At 53.9% G+C, this 23,892-nt stretch overlaps 4 protein-coding genes and 1 non-coding gene across 5 annotated transcripts; 2 read left to right on the top strand and 3 right to left on the bottom strand.

The window, feature by feature from the left end:
* Positions 1-32: 32 nt before the first annotated feature.
* COCSUDRAFT_45995 (hypothetical protein) lies at positions 33-7,600 on the bottom strand (the record flags this gene model as incomplete). Its single annotated transcript, XM_005652277.1, has 14 exons — positions 33-173; positions 465-700; positions 1,073-1,353; positions 1,658-1,914; positions 2,348-2,509; positions 2,852-3,035; positions 3,338-3,792; positions 4,201-4,398; positions 4,693-4,845; positions 5,215-5,430; positions 5,780-5,983; positions 6,309-6,457; positions 6,831-7,040; positions 7,555-7,600. 14 exons carry the CDS (start codon positions 7,598-7,600, stop codon positions 33-35), a joined length of 2,892 nt encoding a protein of 963 aa, XP_005652334.1.
* Positions 7,601-10,381: 2,781 nt separating this feature from the next.
* Positions 10,382-11,454, top strand: COCSUDRAFT_55771 (NAD(P)-binding protein; the record flags this gene model as incomplete). Its single annotated transcript, XM_005652276.1, has 3 exons — positions 10,382-10,656; positions 10,945-11,070; positions 11,313-11,454. The coding sequence occupies 3 exons, from the start codon at positions 10,382-10,384 to the stop codon at positions 11,452-11,454; spliced, it is 543 nt and encodes a 180-aa protein (XP_005652333.1).
* A 497-nt stretch (positions 11,455-11,951) lies between these two features.
* COCSUDRAFT_t5 lies at positions 11,952-12,023 on the bottom strand. The gene has a single exon. It is a non-coding gene; the product is annotated as a tRNA-Cys (tRNA).
* Positions 12,024-12,969: 946 nt separating this feature from the next.
* Positions 12,970-14,648, top strand: COCSUDRAFT_55770 (hypothetical protein; the record flags this gene model as incomplete). The annotated part of the gene is made up of 5 exons (XM_005652275.1): positions 12,970-13,208; positions 13,519-13,597; positions 13,814-13,917; positions 14,191-14,317; positions 14,598-14,648. The coding sequence occupies 5 exons, from the start codon at positions 12,970-12,972 to the stop codon at positions 14,646-14,648; spliced, it is 600 nt and encodes a 199-aa protein (XP_005652332.1).
* Positions 14,649-15,634: 986 nt separating this feature from the next.
* COCSUDRAFT_64386 (hypothetical protein) lies at positions 15,635-23,619 on the bottom strand (the record flags this gene model as incomplete). Its single annotated transcript, XM_005652274.1, has 16 exons — positions 23,078-23,619; positions 22,707-22,824; positions 22,366-22,494; positions 21,901-22,081; positions 21,312-21,496; positions 20,804-20,932; positions 20,266-20,347; positions 19,777-19,955; positions 19,394-19,463; positions 19,027-19,141; positions 18,532-18,722; positions 18,020-18,213; positions 17,339-17,529; positions 16,661-16,837; positions 16,160-16,373; positions 15,635-15,871 (listed from the first exon to the last, which is right to left on the bottom strand). Exons 1-16 carry the CDS (start codon positions 23,182-23,184, stop codon positions 15,635-15,637), a joined length of 2,499 nt encoding a protein of 832 aa, XP_005652331.1. The 5' UTR covers positions 23,185-23,619.
* Positions 23,620-23,892: the final 273 nt, after the last annotated feature.

Below are 23,892 nucleotides of genomic sequence, written 5' to 3'. Positions count from 1 at the left end.
CCTGAAAGGCGGGGGGTTGGCCCAGACCAGGGTCAGGGCTTGACCAGGATCTGGGCGGCTGGCGGGCAGCTGACGCCATGCAGCGCCAGCTTCCGGTGAGCCCCCAGGTGGCCACTGTTTGGCATGGGGATCTTTGCGCTCTTCGGGTGCAAGCTGCCCGCTGAATCCGCCACCTGCAGTGTCAATGCGCAGCACCCTCAACATCTGGCAATCGATTGAGATTTTGAGTTTGACGTACTCGCCCGATTCATACCCGCTCATGCCCCACGCGTGCCTGTATGATGTTGATGAGGCATGTGCTCTCAATGCAAACAGCAGGGTTGACTTGGGAATAGCTGCTAAAACTGGCGACCAGCATAATTGAGGGAGGTCCAGAACCACGGCAAGGGCTGGCAAAACTGCGCAATCTAAAACCAGACTTGTCGAAAGGGATCTGGTATACGGTAGATAGGATAGGAACTCACCATGCCGTGCACGCTGCGGCCGTCGCGCGTGCTGTGCACGCTGGGCTCCTCCTCGCTGACAATGGGCAGGGGAGAAGAGGGGGAGTTGTCGGATGCGGCCGCAGCGGCAAGCAGCCCGTCGGCGCTGTCGGCCGAGCCAGGGGTTAGTAACGGGGACCCCTCGTGCGCGTAGGGGGGACTGCCCGACCAGGTTGGCAGCATCTCCGCGCACGGGGCGGTGTAAGCGTGCGCCAGCACTGCACACAGCAAAAAAAGCAATTGCTATCGTGATAATTGCAAGCTTTTCCTGCCCAAGATGCAAGGTGCGTCTGCAGACAATCTTAGTAAACAGCATCAATACGCAAGATCGCAATCATATAGGTGTGCCAGGTGCTAAAAGACGGTCATGGGATCTCTTGTGCAGTATCGCCTCCACAAGACTTGCATCTGCGCACTGTCACAGTCCAGGGACTTTCCACTCGCACACTTGCCCTCTTCAATCTCTCCATATAGCAAATCAAAAATATCCTTTTAGACCAAGGGTAGGTAGGATTCCTCCTATTGGCAGGGCTCTAGTGCCAGGACTCAGTATGTGCCAGCACAAATTGTGAGGCCAAACGATGACTCACGGTTGTCAGAGGGTGACAAGCGCAACATGTCGAGGGCGGCGGAGCTGCCGCGCTGGGCGCCGCTCTCGGTGAGGTGGCGCGATGAGTCAGCGGATGACTCATCCCAGGGATTCAGCCCACTCCCCTGCACCTGCAGGCTGGCAAAGGGATTTGCGAAGCTCGGCCGCGCCGTATCGGCGGCCGGGAATTCCGGCAGCTGCATTTGCGGCATGGATTTGGGAGCGGCCCGGGGAGACTTGGTCATCTTCGCCCGGGTGCTCAGCACCCGCGTGCTCTTGCTCCTGCAACAAGCACCCACCTCGGGATGAGCCCTGTATGCTCATCATCACCCTTCATTACATAGCACATTGTCAATCACCGACATCCTAGACCAATGCGTCCGGTGACATAAGATTCGCGCGGGGCCCATTGCCATGCCCAGCTTCTTGATAGGACATGTGATGGTCACCCATGTAAAAATGGTCACCATGTAAAAATGGTCAACCATGTAAAAATGGTGCAACGATGCACCCGTTGAGCACCCCATCTTTAATATGTTGCATGGCAATTTGAGCTGCGGTAGCATCCCAAAGAAATACTCGTTACCTGGAAGGTAGCGCAGGGCGGCGCTCGGACATAATGCTGTACAGATCTTCCGGCACGGAATTCATGCGGGAAATGCCGCCGCGCACGCGGCCCTCGCGCGGGTCCCGGCCGGAGCCGCCGGCGCCGCCGCCATGCTGACGGCCGTCGAGGGTTTCGAACGATTCGCTCCCCTCGCTGCGCATGGGCGACCCCAGCAGCGGGCTGCCCGCGCCGTCCCCCGTCGGGCTGCCCGACAAACTGTCCTTGCTCGGGTACGCCTGGACCAAGACACCCATGACCATTAGCGAGTCAGCCCACCCCGTCCCTTAGAAATTGGGACTGTTTCATCCTTCCACATACTCTGAAAAATTGAAACGTCAAAAACGATTAGCACTACCGGCCTCGGTATGCATGGCCACTCAGCACATCCTCTCCCTTCTACATTCCACTCATCTCCTATTTGCACAGAGCTAAAAGTCTGTTCCAAGCCAAGCCACCCAGCCAGCTGAGCCCTCCAATTGCTCTTTCCTTGCATTCCCGACCGCAGCCTTTTTGCCAGAAGGGAGAATCAAACAGACTTTCGTGAGTACGATTTGTGTAAAGGTCTCATGTTATATGTGCTGCGCCTCCTGGCATGGCCACGATTCATGCACGTGCCCATGCAACACTCAGCTAGCTGCAGAGGTTGTGGAACTCAGATTGAGTATGTACCTTGCGGATGGGCCGCATGAGGTTGCTGCTGGAGAAGGGGCGCAGCATGCTGTTGGCAGACAGAGCGCGCATGCCCACAGCTGGGTCTGTGTTCTCGGGGATTGCCAGCGCCGCCAGCCGCAGCTTGTCCACTGCCGGCGAGCTGTTCGCGCGGCCCAGCGCCTGCAATCGCGATTTCATATAATCAGGTCATGCATTAAGAGAGGCAGATAATTTCGGCAGTTGTTGCACCGCCCGCCGACGATAGATAGCCCTCACCTTGCAATAATCCCTCCGCCAGGCAGATTCTTGTTCACCGAAGCTCCTGGCAAGATGGTTCTTTCCCACCGATGGCGCATGCGATGGCTTCCTTGGATTTATTAATGAGTTCATGGGTGTGGATTTGTCATGACTGGCAATCAGAAGAGCATAAAAGTAAATTCAAATGTTTCCATCGGCAGCGAGGTATGTCAGTCCGGAAAAGCAAATGGAAGGGCTCGGGTGAGGTCCAGGCAGTCCCCCCACCTTGGTGAAGGGCGCCCTGTTGGCAGAGGATTCCAGCGCGGCCCAGGCGGCCTTGTGTGCGCCGAAGGGAGAGCCATCGTGCGGTGCAGGGGGCCTTCTTGGAGAGCGAGAGGCATAAGAAGTGCCTAATGCAGACGGCGGCGGTGTCCTGAGCTCCTGAAGGCTCACCTGTCTCATGGGAGACCTGCAGAAGCAAGAGACAAAGAGCTTTCGGCAGCTGCTTTTGACTTTGCTTCAGTATTTGGGCCAAACTCCTTCCAAGCATCACCAGGTGAAAACTTGTCCTAGAGCACAGCAAACAATCCAGAACACCACAGTCAATGAAAGTAAGATGGCTTGGCGTCTCAGCCCTGAAACGGTATCTCTCTCTTGCAAAGATCGGTCAAGCCCTTCATTGGAGAGATGTCTCCACAGGTGTCAATCACTAAGTGTGCCCTTTCTGCCGCAAAACAGAAGCTGCCAAACAACAGTTGCCATGATGCACACCTCGAATGCCCCTGTATAGAGCTGGGGAAGGCCGTGGCCGGCAGGTTCTCCCGGGAGGGCGCCCGGGGCAGCCCCGACCGCGCAAGCGGCAGGGCTTCCGCAGCCGCGGAGCCAGCCGCCGGCCCCGGCGCAGCCGCCCCGGCATCCGTCGCGGCCGGAGCGTCGGCCACGGCTGACGCCGCGCCGGAAGCAGCCGGTGTTGCGCCGTCCGCGGCCGGAGTTGCCCCAGAACTGCCGGAGCCGGAGGTGGCGCCACCGGAAGAGGGCGCGCCGTCATAGACCTGCTGCGGCACAATGGTGTTGCGAGAGAGCGCACGGCGCAGAGCGGCGCCCCCGTCCTCGGCGGCCGGCTTGGCGGCGGCGCCGGGGGGCGCGGGGGCGTCATCCTCGCCGCGATCCTCAAAGCGCACGTGGCTGCCACTACGGCCGCTCGCGTTCAGCGAGTCCAGCTTCTCCTGCGCACCGCAGCTCCCGTTTTGAGAATTGACTCATTCAATGCAACAGGCAAGATGACTGGCCCAACACTTTGGAAGAGCTTGCCACCAAGGAAAGGCAAGGCATGAATTGCTACTCTGCCCAGCTTCCCCTTCAGATATAGCTCAGGCAAACGAACCAATATTGTATGGATATTCCAGTGTCACTGGCCATACGGCGCAGACACTCTTCCAATCACATCACAATCGCCTCAGCTCCCTTCCACGGTCTACTTTGTTTGTTGTAAGACAAAATTGTGTTGATCTGTGGGCACTACATCCGCGCCTGGTGTTTAAGTTTCCTGGCAAAAAGCATGCAGCAGGCATGCCATTGGTCTAGCGGGCTATGTGTCAACTATACGCTGGCGAGATATGCCTTGCGAGCCGCACCAGCTCGAGGTGCCGGAAGAAGTTCTGGTAGGGCAGCGCGGACAGCTCATCGCGCTCGGCCTTCGCCTCCATCGAGTTGGCCGCCGCGTTGGTCGCCCGCGCGCGCGCCGCCTTCTTCGGGGCCGGCCGTGGCGCGAGCGCATTGGCCGGCGGCGGCGACAGCATTATGACGATCGCCGCCACATCATCGACCATTATCTGCGGAGCACACCTCAGCCTGACATCAGCAAGAATGTGATTTGTCAGGTAGGCGCAGCTCTCATTGACCTTTGTGGCTCTCTTATTTACCTCCGTGGACGACACCAGAGCATCTCAACCAGAACAGCAGTGCTCAGGCCCAATCATCCTATAAGATTGGGCCTGAGCACTCAATAGCCAACAGAGGCCCGTCTTTTAGTCTGAAGGGCCTCTGGTATAGTCCCCAAGGCCCGTTGTGCAATCTCCAAAACGGTCAAAGGCGCGTGCAGCGCAGTGCAGCGAAGAAAAACATACCTCGGGCTGCAGCAGCTTCCAACGTTCCTGGGCCTCGAGCGTGAGCGCGTCGGAGGCGCTCCAGCCGACCCAGGGCCGCTTGCGCCAGCGCTGCACAAAGTGGGCCACATCCTGACAGTCCATCACCTCCCACACCCCATCCGTTGCCAGAACCTGCATTCAGAACGAAGGGTTTGAACAAGGCTACTCCTGACCTTAATAATGACCTTGAAAAAAGCCCATGCAAACATACCCTCCCGGTCCAAGCGCAACGTATAATGGCTGCAATTGTATATTCTCTTTCTGCGGACGGTGTCTGAACTCTTCAGACCCCCTGAGCGGGCCAGAGGCCGTATTGCAACGCTACGGCCAACCATTCATGCATTCACAGTTCTCCTTGCTATCGTGCTCCTGATGATTTTCACATGCGTGGATTGTCTGCTCTGCCTCTGTGCCGGCCTTGCTGAAAGTCGGTTCAGCAATGCCGAGCCCGGCCGTGGCAGTGTTGTGAAAACTGTTGCACGAGAGGAGCCAAGCGCGCACCACAAACTGGTCCTGTGCTGTGAGCCGCCGTTGTGAGCAGACGGGCAGGGGGCAGACGCCGAGGCTGTGAGCAAGCAGGTCGCCCAGAGAGCGGCTCATGGCGAGGCCCGGGGCAAAGCCCTCGGGTCCAAACACGCGGTGCGGTCCCACAAAGGCGCCCTCGCGGTTGCGCATCGGCGACACCATCCCTCCTGCCTTTTCTATCCGCCGCCGCTCCTAACGTCACACAGAAAGTCCTTCTCAAGCAGTCGGTCTGGTTCATGCAGGTAACACCCTGTCCTCAGGCTCATTTGGTTTCCCCATTAAACAGCAGTGTAGGTGATTCAGGCAGCACCGCTTTGGCACAGTGCCGGCTGCAACCAATCACTGCCTCTCCACAAGCGCATATACAAAATTGTGTGGGAGTTGCATTGCTTTCTTCGCACAATGGCGTAGGTTTTGCAAGGGCACAAAATGCCCTTCTTCTGAACACCACCTTCTGAGGTGCTGTGCATGCACCCCAACACATGCAGTATGTTGTGGGAGCGGGGAGGCACAGCTTTGGGCACTAAAGCCGGTGAGTCACCTCGGGGTCATTGGGTTTGTTGTCCTCCGTGAGGGCGATCCCCTGGATGCGCCCCAGGGGATTGAGCCGCGCAAGAGCTGCACGCGAGTCGCCCACATTTGCTAGGAATAGCTGCCCATTGTGCACAAGCGTCATGCATGCTGTTGAGCCGCTGTAACGCGCATCGCAGCCTGCCAGGTCCGGCTTGCTCAGCGCTGTGTGCGCCTGCGGTTCCACAGCAGGGGCAAACATTAATACAGCAGCCACAGCAGCAGTCACTCTTCATGGCGGGGAGTGTTGCCATGTCAAGTGCAATTGCCCCAGCAGTCTTGTTGTACGAGAGTTCGATTGCTGCAATGCAAGGCTGCCGGCAGGCTGGTGGCCCTTTGCAAGGGCAACCGCAGAGCACCAAGGTCCCTTTTCTTGCTGGCAAAAATTTGACTACTATGCTCTGTACGCCCCATGCAGTCTATATTGCAGGCACACCCTAAGTAACTAGTGCAGGTATATTGGGTTGAATCACTAATGTACAATGAAGATAATGAGTCACCGCAACGCATGCGTCGGTCACGGCGGCTTTCCACTGCCGGCTGATCTTGCCGGGCTCCGTTCGGGGGTCGTTAGCAAGCTCACGCGTTATCTCCCCCGCAGCAAACACCGCCGCCTGTCGCCCCCCAATGCCGTGCCCATCAAAGACCCCTGCAACAGACCAAGATAGAATTAGCACCCTCTGCTGAGCAGGCAAAGGTTGTTGCTTCTTCAGCTAAAGGTGGATGCATGCGTGTGTGCGTGTGGGCATGCATGCACTAACACAAAGACCAACCTTGTCTCACAGGTATGTTCTTTCTGACCCTCGAGACTCTCTAGCAGTCTTCCCTATCCTTCCATAGCAATTTCAAAGATCCTGACATGCCATGATCCTTGGACACTGCCTCCAAGGGTGCAGCTTCAAGATACAGAACATGTGCAGATCCATTCGAGTCCAGAGTTCTCTGCTTTTAGGTTCGTCACACAAAGCGTACTCTCCTCGCGCCATGACCAACAAAGAGTACAGGCAGATGCAGGCTCTCACCAGCAAAGACAGAGCCGGCGCTGCTGGCAAAGTCGGTCTGCGTGACGGCCGCGTCCTGGCACTCGCCCTTGCCGGATTCCTCCATCCATTTTAAGCGCTCGGCTGGGCTCAGCGTGCGCTCTGCATCATCCGATAGCCAGTAGAAGCAGCACCGAACTCCCACTTCCACTTTGTGGACCGTCACTGCATCATGCGGCCCCTCATCTGTCCCTGCAGCAGCCCATGCATGACCACCTCAATCTCAGAAACTCCATACATGCGTGTTTGTCATGTGACAGAGGTGTCATGGAAAGTCAATGCATCGATCGCTGTCTCCAGATTGCAATTTGGGCTTTCAAGGAGTCATCTGTGGTGTGCACTGCATCACTTTTGCTTTGATGCAAGCATTGGCAGGATAGGAGGGCACAGGGTCTGCAATTAATGGCAATGAGGCAGGGTATTTTCATTAGTGTACAGGTTTCTTGGGATGGGATGTAAGAGACAGCAGCACTCGCCTGCCCCAAGACAGGAGGAAAGGTTGCCCATAAAGTTGAAGTTCCTAGACGCGGGCCATGTCCACCTCGCGGCAGAGGCACAGGTTGGCTGCAACAGTGCCGGATCTCCCCCACAAAATGACTCCTTTGTGCAAGCTGTGTCTAATGGGCGTTTGCACTGCAGCATTACTGTCACACCAGATGCTGTCGCTCCGGCATGTGCGTCAGCTGGGCACCCTCGATTTCACCACCTGGGCAAACGAGTGACCAATCAGTCGGATATTTACTGTTCAGCATCCTGCCCCGTTGCACCTTATTCTACAGAGCCATGCGAGACAAAGCCACGATGCAAATGCTACTCTTTTATGACAGCCAAAGCAAGTATCACAGAGATGCATGCCCAGACAGACTTCACGCATGGATGCTATTTGGGCTCACTAGGGTTTAGCTTCTCAATAGCACTCGGCATCAAAACAGAACCAGCGTCATGCAGCAACAATGCTCTGTAGCTTCTGTAAAGGACATTTGAACAAGTGATGCACAAAAAGCCAGCCGAAAGAAACGGTTCGAGAAGAAACCCCGTACATCTGTATCAGAATAAATATTGCTAATGCATGGAACCAAACCATGCTGGTGGGTTGTCAATGGATGCTAGTGTTGAGCACATGTTCAAGCACTCTTCTTTGATAAGAGGTCTGATTCTACAAAACGAAGAACCTCTCCTCACTGCTTCTGCCATCTAGGGAACAGCGCGCAGCTGCTTTAACGACGAAATTCGAATTCTCTAACGCACGTCAGGAGTCAGTCGTCTGAACTTCAGACTCGAAAGTACTGGCATTCACCGCATTTTATGAACCGGACTGTACGGCAGCACAGCCGACCGTGCTTGTTCGCTTTGTCCCAGGCACAATCGCTCCGGGAGGCGCACCTTTCAATAAAGCTCCCACGGTTGCCTCCCGCACAATTTGTCTATGACTTTGTATCAAGCCACAATGTCGTCCGGGTGCTGCGTATTGATCCCAGAAATTACTCAGAGATGCAGGGTTGTGCAACTCTGTACAGGAAGGGCTCCCAGATGCAGAAAGAGCCGAGGCGGGACAGACAAGTACCTGGGCAATACTCTTCACTCAAAGACCTGTTCGCAAGCCATACGCAACGTGCATACGATGTTCATCGGCCAAAACCTTGCCCAATTGGTCATGTGGGAGGTCACATGGTGCTGGACTCCTGTTTTGGCTGTGCACGTCAGATATCACTTCGGCGGCGTGCCTGTACGCGCTACATTTCCCTCAATTCTATTAAATTGCAACTGGTCCTGCTTTAGGGCCGTGGCCAGATCGATTAACAAGACCCCGTCAGGCCAGCTATGCTGAGGAGTGTTGCCTGCGCCAGCCACAGCTTGCAGACCGCAGCGCACGGCCGTGCTTGCCGCTGGTATGCGTCGCGAATCAGTACTTGCAGTCCATGGTGTCTCAGCAAAGCGATCTTCTATCGATGATCTCTCTTCATCTCATCACCACTGCCTTGAAAGTATTGCTGGAGGTGTCTTTGGCAATTGATGGTCTATTTGAAGTACATACGAAGTACAGTGGCATGTGGGACTGTCCAATAACATTTTGTGGGATTGTTGACAGGGCAGACATTTGTCAAACTACTTCGTCTGCCTTGCAGACAAAGACACTCTTTTCTTACTCACGGGTGACGAGGACAGGCCACTTAAGGGGGAGTCGATCTGCTGTGGTAAGAAGATCACCTGCTGGCATGGCCGCTGCCGCAAGCGACGTTCCAAAGGACAAGAAGGTCGCTATAGTGACTGGTGGTGAATTGCCAAACCCTCGATTGCCACGTTGATTTTCAGGGATCTGCATGCTTTATTAATCTGTTACCTGCGAGATAGATGCCTACTGAGCGCACTACCTCTTGTCGCAGCTAACAAGGGGATCGGATACGAAATAGCTCGCCAGCTGGCTCAAGCAGGCCTCCACACTGTGCTCACTGCTCGCAATGGTGCGCTCATTGTCTGCCTTTGCGCATACATGCGGCACGTATCAATGGCATGTCTGCTTTCATTAAGAGGAGTAGAAGGATATGGAAGGAGTGCCCTATTATTCTACACCCCTTGCTTTTGTTCCTGAGGGCACCCGCTACTCTGCAACTTCAAAACATGAGGGCAAAGAATCTCAGTGTTGATAGTCTATTATTGTGCAGAGGAGCTGGGGACGGAAGCTACAAAGAAGATTGCGGAGTCCACAGGTGAAGCTTCTGAAAATTCTGATAGTTGTGTTAGTCCACACTCCACACCCCACATTCCACACTCCATGCTCCACACTGACATCTGATTTATTTGATACTATGCATGCTTAAGGCATGTGTCTTAAATAAGTGTGCCCAGCACGTGCAGACCTATCAAATATCACCAAACACTTCAGGGAGCTTCAAAAGAGTCTCTGACGAGTACATTGGCCTATTGACAGGCTCGGATGCCGTCCAATTCAGGCGTCTCGACATAGCGGACCCAGCATCTGTGGATGAGTTTGCAAATGGGCCGAACAAGCGTTGCCTAAGGTGGACGTTCTAGTGAACAACGCAGGTGACCCTTCTGCTGAGCTTTGCAAGGATAGACCCACTTCTCGATATGGAAGCATCCCTAGATCTGTGCTTCATCAGGCCTTGGCAGCTTGGAAGATGAGCTACCAGCAATGAAGCTGATGTAACCTGTCTGAAATGTTGCTGGCCTTTTTAGTGCCGTGAAGCACTCAGCATGTTGCTTACTTTTTTTGCCGCTACGATGCAAGCCACGCACCGGCACTTGATCTGGCATCTTCCAGATAGCCTTTGTACTCGTGCAGCCCAGACCATTAAACGGTAATGCCGGTGCGGGGCTTGTGATTGTGGTCGCGACGGTCACACCGAGCGACCCAAGACCATGATAATGGCAAAATTGCTGCTCTCCTAGCCTTTGCGACCTGGGCACTGCTTGGTCTCCTTTGCATTCAGGCCCCGCCCCAAGCAACTGTGCAGTATTACCCATATGAGGCGCCTCTCACTCGCCGTGCCGGCCTGACCATGACTGCATCTATGTGGTGCACAGGAATCGCATACAAGGGCAATATCTTCGGCCCGGAGGAGGCGCGGAAAACAATGGAGACCAATTTTGCCGGCACGCGCGCAGTTTGCGAGCGGCTGGAACGCCTCATACCAGATGGAGGCCGCATTGTTAATGTTTGCTCCCTGGCCGGCAAGCTGAGCATTCTGCGCAGCTCAGAGCTGCGCAGCCGCTTTGAAGCTGCGAAGAGTGCTGAGGAGGTTGCCGCGCTCGCTGAGGAATTCTTGCAAGGAGTTGCCAGCGGCAGGTGGGCATTGTGCCTGAGAATCACTAACTGTAGTAGTGTGAAAACTGCAGCAAATGAGCAGGCTTTTCTGGGGAGCCATCAGGAAGTACTGTCAGGCTTGCATGCTGAAATACCAGCCCACTGCCCTTCAACCCAGTGAAGGTCTTTCAAAAGAATTGCTCACCATGGACCTTGCATGGGACTCGCATGGATGCTGTAGAGGAGTTTGTGAGTGCGAAGTTGCTGCTGCTTCAATCCTGTACTGCTCGAGGTGGTGGGGCCTGAGAGAGACTGCTTGTGTGCAAGCAGCTACTCAAAAGAGGGCTGGCCTGCCAGCATGTATGGGGTGAGCAAGCTGTGCGAGGCAACGTACAGCCGAGTGCTTGCAGAGCAGCTCAAGCCGCGCGGCGTCGCTGTCTATGCCTGTTGTCCCGGGTGGGGAACCTTCTTCTTAAGATATAACATCGGTAGCAGTGGACAGTGACTTGCTCCAGTAGATCATGCACTGGCAAGATAGCCTGCAGAATGCATGAGTAGCATGCACATTTCAGGCTGGTCCTTACAGTGCTTGCTTTGACCGTCACATTCTGGAGAGTTGACCAAGCTTTGACATTGTCGGGGAGGAGAAGACAATGACACAGAGACAGGGGAGGTTGACTGTGCGTGTGTGTACACAGGTATGTGGCCACAGACATGTCATCCCACAAAGGACATAAGACGCCCGAGCAGGGCGCGGATACCCCCATGTGGCTGGCTCTGGATGCTCCAGCTAGCGACAGCGGCAAGTTCTACAGCGACCGCAAGGAGCAGCCGTTCTAGCTTTGACCCTCTCATGATGAAATTAACTCATCTGACCAGTGCCATCAGCATATCAATGCTGAGTGCTGTACATGCTGTGCTTTTTCAATGTGGCTGCAGCGTTCTCAAAAGTATGTGAAGAAATTATTTCCTCAGTGACTGTTTCCTCAGTGATCATGACTGCATGCACCTCTGGTGAAGAAGTAAGGCTGCAATATATCCATGAGATCAATGACTGATGGTGTCATACTGTATTGCATAGTCTGTATATAGAATGTACATAGTAAGTCCAAGGTGCATTCAAATGCAAGTGGCCGGCCCAGCCTGAGGGCCCAGAATACTACGTAGTGGGCCCGGCATGCATACATCGTACAATGCACGAAGACGCACATCTACCGGTATATATACCTCTTCCACAAACTAAATGGTTTAGATAGCATACCTTGTGAGCGCGGTATCACATTTATGACGCCTGTCTCCTTGGACATGCAGCAAAAAAAGGAAAAAAGGAAAAAGAGAGGACCCAAGCGGAGTTGAACCACTGACCTATCGGACTGCAGCCGATTGCTCTACCACTGAGCTATAGGTCCCTAGCTGCCAAATCACCAAATTTTGCGACCTATATACATTCAATTTCTAGTCTGCTCGCCCTTTGCGATTCCTTCTTCGGGTCTTGCGCTCTGGCCTACAACTGCTTCAGCCCTTCTGCATAAGAATTGGTCTCGATTGTATGCCAACGTACTGCACAGGTTTTTTGCGTTGAGCTTCTCCCTGCCCGATGGCGGATCTGGTTCCGTTTACCTTGGAGCTGACGGAGTACAGCACAACGTTGCTAATGTAAGCAGTCAAGACTGTTCGTATGACATTAAAAAGCACAGCGCACCCCTTCTGATGATCTTCATCTCCAACCGCACCTTGAAGGCAAGGCCAAGAAACCCTCCATATAGACAACGCATGCGAGCAGAGTTTACACCTTCCGAGTCTGCTTGATGCAGCCTCTTCTGTATTCACATTAAAGACGATAGAATCAGTGCGCATTTCAAAGCTTGCTTATTTCCAGCTGCAGCAATCTTTTGGTCTGTCCCTGTCAGAACAAATAAGTGAAGAGAAGGTTTGGTTGTGCTGCTCCCAGATTCGCGGATCGAGGTCCCAGAAAACACCAGACTTTGATAGTCTTTATCCTCCATGCCGCTGTCATCGAAGGATGAAGGCCTCATTCGCCTATTCATGACAGCCTGCTTCCATCAGTGGGATCAGCTTCCTGCACTGGGAAGGATCTGCATTGATTCCGGCACCTCTGCAGCCGAGCTGCGGGGCTGCATTCGACACATGTGTGTGTACGTCTCTCTCACCTCCCCATGACTCTTCATGCCATCTATATGCTGGGCACTTTCTGGTAGCTCCTGTCACAAGTTGCACCTCGGCAGCAGCTCCATCTTCCCCTGTCTCTTCACCAGTCCATTCCTTCAGCAAATCAAAAGATGTCCTTAGCTCATCAGCATCAATCCGGGAATCTTGCTCCATGGCTTCCTTCTAATGTCAGAAGCAAGCCATGCAGCTTCTAATGACAAGCAGTGGGCTTGCAGGCTAGCAGGCTACCCGCCGTGCTTGGCAGCGACAGCGACGCTGAAGAAGGCAGGACTTTTAGAAGAGGAGGTGCCAGGCAAGGCAGGGGGCGCCCCGGGAAATGCATTCTCGCTGGTCTATGATGGCGTTGCTGACAAGGTGTACAAGCGGCTGTATACTCTGGACGGCGTTCTGGGAGAGTGGATCAGGTAACCCACACCCTGAAAAAGGGTGAAATGATCACATAAGCCCCCGTGTGCAGCTGACAGTAAAAAGTGGGCTGCTCACGCCAGAGCTGCTCACCCTGGGCTCCTTTGGACAGGCTGAGCCTGCCAGATATAGACATTGTCCAGTTCGTAGGTACCAGTCAAGTGGGACCCAGACAGTTTGCTGAGCGCTCATTTGCGCTGTGGACCAGAAGACAACAGCACGCACCCCGCATGTCTTTGCAGAGGCCTGGCTCCTTGACTAGGCGGACTCAGTTCATGTGGATCCAGCGATTGTGGTTGTCATGCACAGGGTGCATGCTTATGGCGATGTGTACAGCAATCCAGGGCTGAACCTGCGGCAGAAACAGCTGATCACATCTGCTTTCTTGGTGCGCGCACAACTTTGCCTCTGTTTATACACAAAGTTTTATCAGAGGGTTAGATTTTGATGGATTTTTTATTGAAAATGTGTTGGCGAGTCTGCTTGGACAACCAAGGAGCCATCAGCTGCCCTGAATCTCTGTGCAAATGCAGCTTCTGTGAAAAGTCCCAGAAATTGTGGGGCATTGGACCACATCTCTGAAGAGGTGTCATCTGATGTGCAGTCGGAGGCAAACATGCACGATGAGATGTTTGGTCATTTGCTAGCGGCGATGCGATTCGGCGCCGACGAAGCCGCCTGCCGAGCAGCCATTGATGTAGCCTTCAGGTAGGCACCAAATTCACCATTGTTCTCTATTGCAAGACTGTCGGTGGCAGACAAGGCATTCCTGGCAGTGCGTGTGTCAGAAAGTGGGCCCCTCCTTTGATGGTGACACAAGCACAGGCAGCAGCACTTGTATTTAGCATCTGGCATGGCAGGTGAGAAGGAAGCTGCCGTTTGAAAAACAGGCCGTTCTGCCTCTGCTCTGCAGGCTGCACAGTCCTCTTCAAATTATTTTACAACTCCCCTGAAAACCCTTCTTGTGCCCCATTTTCACAGGGCTTCGCCTGCGGTGCCACCGCCGCATGAGGAGCACCCGGTGTATAGAAAGGCGCTGGGGGTATTAGATAAAGCATTAGACAAGGCGCAGAGGGACAAGCTGCAGGGCACCATGGCCGGCGCAGAGGTACGCTCTCTGATGTGTTCATGTATGCGAGACACTGAAGGCCGCAAGAGCCCTGCCTAGTGTTCAACGATGCTATGTGCTGTTTCAGTTCAAATATACCAGTTGGACCTGTTGACATTCAGTGCAGGCTGCATGCATGCAGGCATGCATGCAGCCTTGGCTTAGCAGTATTTGTGATGCACGATGGCAAGCATGCGGCGGTGCAGTGCAGATTCGGGCTAAATAGAGTGTTATCTGTATTAATGGCTATTGACATTCGGGGTGTTGGCCTTGCTCACAGGTTGCTTTTGCGGAGAGTTCTGTGCACCTGCCACGATTGCCAGAGCCCTAGCCATCTGTTTCTGATCTTTCCCAGCACCATCAGAGCCTCACAGCTTGTCATGATCGAGTGAATAGGCACGGCAATTCTGTGCCAATGCTGTATAAAAGAGAGGAAGGTAGCCTAAATGGGCCAAAGCAAGCTTGCCCTGTGCCTGCACCAGACACTGTATTCTGTATGTATGGACCCAAGTATTCCTGTTCTAATTGGTCACATGTATATATATGTGACCAATCTCAGCATATATGCTGAGAGACAAGACTACGAATGAGGGAAAGACCATTTAAGCGCGGCTTGGACCTGTTGCTTGACAGTCATATTTGTGCACGGCTTCACTAAAGGCCTGAAGGAGATGTCGAGAAGGCAAGTACGACCACTTGCCAATACTTTGGGTGAATGGCATACTGAGACCAATGGCAACACATGCAGCAGCTGCAGTGTCGATTGGTAAATGACAAGGCCTTCAAGGCCCTAGGGATCCTAAGCAATGCATGGCTTTCTCTGGTAAGACTCGCATCGCACTATTGCATGAAGATCCAAGGGTCCTGCCTATCACATAAGATTGCAATGATTTAATATTAAGGCATCAGCGTTCCTCACTGATAGGTGCACTTGCTGCACAGTGGCAACTTGCTCCACGCTATGATGGCCAAGAAAATTAGCCACACAATAAACGGCTGTGTCAGCCTCAACCGTTTGTAATTGGCCAAGGGCCTGCGTGCGCATGGTCAGTCCAGCGCAGAATGCGGGCAGACTTAGACTGAGCATGCGCGCAACAGCTCCTGAAAATAGTTCAGCACCCCTCACAGAAGATGCTTTGTCCAGGGTCGTGTACTTCGTCCGTTGCAAGCATCAATTTTCCCACAATTTTCCCACTCATCCGTTGGATACAGTAGATCACTGCACCTTTGTACCCACTAACAGCAGAGCACAGATCTCAGAACGACCTGGCTAAACCCGCGCCGCGAAAACCCACCCGGCCTTTCGCGCCAAGCGTGTCACTCGACGCAGAGCGTGCCGACGCCTTGTGTGAAGTCGGTGTAATCCAGCCGCCACATCTCCGCGCCGTCAAATAAGAGATTATGTATCGGCAGGTCCACGTAGGCAAGTGTGTCATCCTTGCGGCCGCCGGCGCCGCCGAGGCAGTTGGTGCATGCGCCGTAATCCGCAATGAGTTCAAAGAGCCGGCGTTGCAACACCGCTTGTCCAATCGCATGCTCCCGCCGCACGTCCGCCTGGGCATAGAGTCAGTGTGATTCAAGTCCTGCTGATGCTGCGAGTTTGAACTGATGGTGCGAAAGACTGTTTTATGGACTTGTGCGAGGTCCTCTGCCCAGTACCATCATTGAAAAGGCTACAAGGGGTAATGTACGACAAGTGAGGGCCAGTCAAGTCAGGGGATCATGACCACCTGCAGACCACTTGCGTGCCCCATAGCCGCCATCCTGCCAAACAAGATCATGGAGCTCGATGGGCAAAAAAAGACACGCTCTACACCCCGGCGTACAAGGAGCAGCGCGCACCTCAAGGAAGTTGGAGGCGCCGGCGCGGCCGCAGACGGCGATGCAGAGCTTGTCCGGCGACAGCGGCAGGCCCAGCCCCAGCGCCACCGGTACCCACACATCCGCAGGCGTTCCCCCGTTCTGCTGCTCTGCGTGTGTATTATTCCCCTCCGTGTGCGCGTTATTCCCCTCTGCCTCCGGCCCCTCCTCCTCCTCTTCATCTTCTTCCTCCAGCCTGCATGTGCCAAATGCATTGCTCAACACCCCAAATCACATGATCTGCATGATGCATTGTAATAGCCACAGCCACCACACTTGCGCATACAGGCAGAACTCGTCATACCACAAACTCATTGAAAATCTGCACTGTCAAGGAGCCCTGCACCGGTGGGTGTACAGGCTGAGGCATGCAAGCATGCAGAGGAGTATGCTGTTGCAGGCCTATGTCTGCACACCCACCGGAGCAGACTCTCGAGGTGTTCAGGTGCGCGAAGGCAGCCAGAGACAGGCACATGCGCACACCTGAGGTCGGCCAGGTCCACGGGGGCGTGCGGCGGCAGGGGGTCAGGCTCGGGGTAGTTGAGGGGGTCGTCCGCGCTCAGCCGCAGCATTCGCACAAATCCCAGCGCGCGCTGCAGCCCCAAGTCCTCCACCGCCTCTCTCAGTCCCTGTGGCGTCGCCATTTCCACCACCTCCCCGCTGCAGCCGCCACACAACATCAGCGGGTCAGCGACCGGTGTAATAACAAACTGAATGTTATAGTGTCTTGGTCACATGCTATTCCTACCAGGGGCCAAGGTGCATCTACAGACAACCTGCGGGTGAAGGCTCCCCACTGCAGCGGCCCCAAAACATTATCGCGTCGGCCGATGTGTCTCGTAATGCTTCGACAATGACACTGAATGTGTCTGCGACATGAGCGCGTGCAGATCCCGCTGCCTGAATACACCCTGAGTGGGCTAATGTGCGCCACACCAGTTGTTGACACGTTTCCTTCAAAGAACCTGTTGTGTCCAAAAGGGACAGCAGACACAATGAAACATGTAAGCTGACCTGCCTGCCCTGCATGCCGGGAGAAGAGCCGTTCCCTATACACACTTGCAGGGCATCTGCCAAAAGAGTGCCCTTCCGGTGCTAGAGAAAGTGCATCTAAGAATCCCTGTCTTGATGGAAGAACTGCATGTCCTGAGGGCGGGCCACCTGGAGGCGTCGATGCCTCCAATGAGGGTCTGCTGGGTGGGCGGCAGCGGCAGAGGGATGTCCACGAAGCACAGGTCCTTCTCGTCCGAGTCTGGCGGCAGGTGCAGCGGCTGCACCAGCAACGCCGTCCGAGACAGGTACTCGTTCAGCGAAAACAGCAGAAAGGAAGCTTCCACCACAACGGGCACCTCCTGCACATGCAAGGAACAAATTGTCACGACCCTGTAATTTGACTTTCAAGTCGAAACATCTGAAACACTGTTTCTGGGATACTGATTCTTCACGAAAGATAACGAGATACGTGGCATTAAGAATAGCCAGGAAATTTGAGCAGAATCCTACCCACCTCACTTGCCATTTCCCTCTCCTCGCATTATATGGAGATCATGGGGCAATGGCAAGTAAATACGTGTACATCTTGCTCAGAATCAATGGCGCTACACAGTGTCATGTGTGGTAAGGGGCCACAAGTGCATGCGTGAACAGGTGATCACGTTCACCTGAAGAGCTGTGCTGGAGAGACACATAGGCTCATCTAGCATCAAAGCTAGGCATACGGTCACTGGCAAGGGTGTGAGATGCTTGCTTACATGCATATGAGGTAACACGTGACAAAGCGATACGTAGGTATGTATTGTATGGTAAGAGAAAAACGGTGAGGAGCTGTGAGGAGCGACGCACATGCGCGCGGACGGCGTCCATGTTCCAGGGCCACAGCAGCGCGTGTGTGCACTGCAGCAGTTGCGGCGGCAGCCGCCACAGCCGCTGCCCGCACACAAACACCACCGACACCGGCCCCGCCCGCATCGCCATGTACAACGCCAGCTGCATCCAGGGAGTGGCCGCCTCCGCCGTCGGACCGAAATTCGTCGGTCCTGTGAGAGCATGTTATCTTTGACATCAGCGTTGCATTCGAGAGCTGGAATGTTGGACTTCTCGGGAAGGAATTGTCCAGCAAAGGACAACAAAGAGCCCAAGCTACAGAGCTGGTGGCTGCCACTCTCAGCCTGAGCATCATCAGACTAAGGCATAGGCTTGTCATTTTGTCCTCTTCTCAACTGCAACTCTGTGCATGCTCTGCAGCAACAACAGCATTGTTGAAAGAGGTCAAGCTCACGGGATGATGTTCTGAAGCCAAAAGAATTCAAGGTTGGTGCATCTGAACTTTTGATGCTCAAAATGGAAAAACACACCGGGCCGGTTGGGCGCGAGGGGAAGCGGGGGGTACGGCAGGGGGGCGATGGGCACGACGGCGATGTAAGCGTGACTAAGCACACGCGCGGCCGCCGCCGGCGCGAGGCCGGCCAGACTCTCCTTGCGCAGCAGCTCGATGGGCCGCGAGCCGCCGCTCGCGCGAACGCACCGCAGCGAAGTTGACAGCGCCCTGCGCAGATAAGTAGCAAGATCAATAATATGCTTGCACATGCTCATTTTTGTGCAGATGCGTTCAGGGTTTTTAGAAGAAATTCCTGTGATTAAGGAATATACAAGCCGCTCTTTGAAGGCACCCGGAATGCTGTCAGTGCATCATCCTGACCAGAAGCCATTTTAGAGCCTTCTCAGGCATCTAAAATCACTTGTTGCCCAGTGTTGCCCACTAATATGTCCAGGATAGAGCAGCGCGCCTCTTCGAGATTTGTGTGCAGGGAATGTGGTTTCAACTGAGAACAATTGTGAGGCGAGCCCACCTGGCATAGCCTGCCAGCCGTTGCATCTCCCCTTCAAAGCCCGCAGCCGCCTCCACGCTGGCATCCAGCTCAGATATGAGCTCGGAGATGACCTCAGCGCCAGTCACGCGCCCACCTGCAATGGCGCCACATCAGCGATTGGTCACCCACAGTCAGGCAGCCACATAGATACTGGCACCTACCAGAGAGGACACCTCTTGCGAGTGAATTTGAGTTTACGCTTATAATGCACTATAGCGCAACTACTTTCACCTGTTGTGCATGCATGCATGACGTGGCTCTTTAAGATTTATAAAAGAAAAGAACGATATGCAGAACCGTGTGGTGCACTGGCAAGGCATCATGAGAGCAAGCGGTGAGGGATGACCTTCGAAGAGTGTCACAGAGTGCCGCTTCAGCCCCGGTGACAATGCACCCATCATCAGGTAAGATGTCACCTGCACGCCAGCAACACACAATCAGCAACAGACGGCCGAGACTGTTCGAGTTGGAGGGGCATGTGCATCCAGGACTTGCAGTGCATTTCAGCGCAGAAGAGCCACAGTATCATCAATGTTTGCGGGGCTCTTCATTTACAATCCTCTCACTCGAAAGCACAATTTCACGCATGCAAATGTCCATCATAAGATTGTCCTTCTGCACATCTTGTGGGCTCCTTAGACCCAAGCACACACCCATTTACCAAGTCACTCCAGAGTCAATCTAATGTAGGAAGAGGAACATCCTGGAACTTCATGGGCGAATTTTCACCTCTGCGTCGACCACCAGGGCTATTCCTTGGCCGCCGTGCCCGTCATCGGCCTCCTCGGCCGCCAGGCTGGCGATGCCATAACCCAGGCTGCTGGCGCGCGTGGTGGGGCTCAGATCCCCCTGCTCGCTCTCCAGGTCAAAGTCCAGAGACATGGAGGGAGCGTTGAACGCGTCCTCGTCTGCGCCGTGGGTGACTCACCCATTAGTCACCGCATGTCTGACATGGTTTGCCCTCGCCCATGTGTTTCAGTCGGTCACTAAGAATGCAGAATAGCAAGCTTTGCTGCCTGGTTGTGGCTCCTGCAGCAACTATCCTTGGCTAATTCTCGCACAATTCTTCCAGATCTTCCAGAGGGCAAAAATTCTTGCAGGCCATGATTTAGCAGCAGGGAGTGGCAGGATAGCAGCATTAAGTAAAAAGAAATCTGTCATTGGAGCACCAATGCAATGACAAGGTGTGGGCCGAAGCAGGCAGAAATTGCAAGTCACCTTCTGCAGGGTTGGGCAGCCGAGTGGCGAAGCCCAGGCGGCAGGCTATGGAGATGGCGGCCTGCAGCTTGGGCAGCTCCACCTAAGCAAGGCAGACCCTTGTCACACCCACAGTATACACATTGAGAGGAGTAATGCCGGCATTTGTTGTGGACATTAGCATTGTTGCCTCCCTGTAATAGTGCAAATCCAGGTGCTAAATGGAGTTCTTTTGACCATTTCCTGCGCAGCCTCCTGTCATTGCCGGCCTCGGAACTGAGGACAAAAAAAGCGCATTATTCAAGATCTCTGATTTCAGTTTTGAGGCCGGCAAAATTAGAAAGGAGAGCGAGGACATATCAAAGACAGCCGCAGTAGCACAGGAGCTGCACCACGATTTCTGGCACTTCTGAAGACTCTATAGGGGTGCATTTGTCTGCTATCTGAGGCAGGAAGACACAAACGGGGACAGGGCCAAGGACCTCAGCTTCCTACAGGAGAAAATCCACCATTGCAGACATGTCAAGGTAACATGGCAAAGGGCGCTTGCTGCAGGCACCTGCAGGATGTCTGCCAGCTCAGCGACGCTTGCGCGAGCTGACGTGGCAACAAACACAGCGTAGAGGATGATCTCTATGGGGTCCGCCCTGTCCTCATTGCGCTCACTGTCCCTATTGCTCACAAACCCCTGCAATCACACATCATCGCACGGAGTGAGAAATCTCCACAAGCGCAAATACTTGATGCACGGTAAGCTCTTTATTTAGGGGAGGCCCACCCCCAAGGCAACATCTCACTATTTTCATGTTTGGGTGCCAATGCTCATGAAATGCGCCCGCGAGCATGCAATATCGGCCGGCCTTCAAACAATATTATACTCTTAAAATCTTGACCAAGCATTGCAGTCAATGTCATGCCATGTGTCCTGGTGCGCCCTGGGTCATCAGTGGTATCACAGAATTGCAGGACTCAGCGCGACAGGCGAAGGCGTGTTTGCTACTCAAGAACGGTCCGCCCCTCCCGCGGCCGTGTCTTCAAGGTACAAATGTAATTTGCAAGGGCCGCACCTCAAGGGGCGGGATGGATACGTGGTCGTCCGGGCGGATGGGCACATCGAGGTAGAGCAGGCCGCGCTTGTGCAGCGACTCGACAAGCGTCCCGTCCGAGTCGCGCACCCGCACGCCGCCCGGCCGCGCCGCCTCCGTGCACACAGCCAGCTCCGTAGGGGCCAGGTTACGGAACTCCACCTCGCCTGCGGCACATTTGACATTTGTGATCCCTGGGATAAGGATGAGCCCTATGTCCTGTAGCATATCATCAGTGCAGGGGCATTTGGCAGCCTCCTGAGATACAGTGGCAGGCACACGAGAATGGTAGGCGCCTCTGCAGCACGGAACCAGTGTCAAACACCGCATGCCAGGCAATATTGCTGTCCCACCCTTTTGCAGGCTGCAAGCAGATAGCTTGATAGGTGTAAAAGCCTAAGCTCACATTGTCTCTTGCCTTTGGATCAATGCCTGGCATTCATTTCTGCGGCAAATCATGAAGAATCCGTTGCATGACGCTGATTCCTTAAGCCATGCATTCCGCAGAGCACTTGCATGCTACTCCAATTTTGCCCCTTGCCTCAGCCTATTACAATGAAGCAAGGCTCACCCAGGTTGACCACATGGGCGGTCCACCAGGGCTGTTTGGAGAGCTCCAAGGGCTCTGTGGGCAGGTGCTCCTTCACAACCGCCTTGTTCATGCGCCAGAGCAGCTTCTTCGCCTTGCACTTGTTCATCGTCGCGATGTACTCGTTGCGTCCGATGCCCACAATGCGCACGATGTCTGCTGCCTGTTTGTGAAACACACACCACCCTCATGCGGTGCCACGTTGGTCAGAATCTTCCAGTGACATGTCTGGGTGTACACCCATGCCCACCTTCCCCTGCCTTCTCGAGGAAATACCCCAGGGTAGACTAGACATCAGGTCTGAATCTTCGAAAGTGGTCTGGAGAGTCACCCAGGTATGGCATTCACAGTGAAGGCAGGGACGGCCACTTGGGTGATGTGTAAAAACATGATAGAATGTCCCCATGCATGAGGGGTGAGAACAGCGTGGAAATCAGATGCACCCACCGTGAAGTTGGGTATCTGGTCATAGCTCTTCTCCTCCCGCATGACCGTGAAGAGCAGGTCACAGTAATATCTGAACGGCGTGACCCGTAATACTCGACACACATAGTCCGCCAAGTGGTACGGGAACAGCTGCACAACCACACTATTACGGTCCGCACACAGGCCATACCTTGCCAAAAAGGACCGTGAGCTCTCAATATTGTTGCATCTTTAAGAGATTGCGCCAATATGCAAGATGGTAAGGTTGATTAAGTCAGGAACCCATGATGACTGGCCAAACAAAGAGCAAAGGTCCAAAGAACTAGGTCATCAATGCACTGCCACTCAGGCTCTGAGCTCACCCTGTAATTGTATCTGTAGTATCGAAGCAGGTCCTCATAGTACTCCTGCTCCTGGCAGCTGGTGTTGGCCAGGCTATCATCCCAGGACAGGCCTCTCTGTATGCAATGCTCCTTTACCCTGCACCCGCATGCTTGTGTTAGCCCCTTACCCACAATGACCATGCCTCCATGAACCTGCATGCAGGGGACTATGCTGCAGGCAACTGATGGAACTGCAACAGCAGAGACTGGAGCATGGTTCAACTCAGTCACATACCAGGGTTTCTTTGCTGGTGAGCCCGTTGACTGTTGTTACACTAGGGATCTCTCAGGTGCAAACTTGCAATGAAGTGAATCTGACTGTTTCAGGCAGGTAGTGGAGTTGAGCGTACTTCAGCTTCCACTCGCTGACTGGCAGCACAGATCTGACTCTGGGAGGCAAGTCTTCATAGAGCTTCCCATTCTGTATGGCACGTTTTATCCACTCCTCTGTCGCCATGCCTCACCCAGCGCTTCTTAGATAGCAGGGCTGACATGGGACATCAAGGAAGGTCCCCAAGAAGGGGCGCTCGTGTTATCTCCTTCAATCTTTAAAGCATGTCGTTGCTCTTCATTCACGTACAAATTTAGTATAGAGGCGGCTCTTGCTGTCCTGTTTTATGGAGGGAAAGGCTCAGCTTGTACGATGCTTGACTACCGACTTGTCCCGAAGGGTTGACATCAATACGGACCTTTCTCTTGTCATGTGAGGCTTACAAAGTGAAAACAATGTGATATAAAGGTTCCACTTTTTGCACGGGAGCTACTCAGCAAATTTCTAACTGTGCAATTTACTACTGAATCTATATCCTTGAAGAAGTCTAAACTGAACCTGGCTGTTGTCGATACTAGATAGCTTGATTTGAGGAGTCAAACGTCAAGAAGGGGTTCTTCGTTCTCAAGCTTGCGGCCATTACAGCCCCAGAAACGGTCTTCCTTGGAAACTGCTATTGGGCAACTGCTGACTCACAGTTTTCAGCGGTGACATAACCAACATGGGTGTGCACGAGAGGAGACTGCTTCTGGGAATCGTACCAGAGCAACATATACATAAAATTGAAAACGTATGGAATACAGAGATCTACACTGAAACATCCTCTACCGTCTAGAACGAAGTCATGTATTGATCGAACAAGCCTTTTTGGAACTACATTTTGAGTAGTGGTGT

Source organism: Coccomyxa subellipsoidea (genome assembly GCF_000258705.1).
Source record: "Coccomyxa subellipsoidea C-169, whole genome shotgun sequence".
Taxonomy (NCBI): Eukaryota; Viridiplantae; Chlorophyta; class Trebouxiophyceae; family Coccomyxaceae; genus Coccomyxa; species Coccomyxa subellipsoidea.
This window is presented reverse-complemented; position numbering and strand designations above follow the sequence as displayed.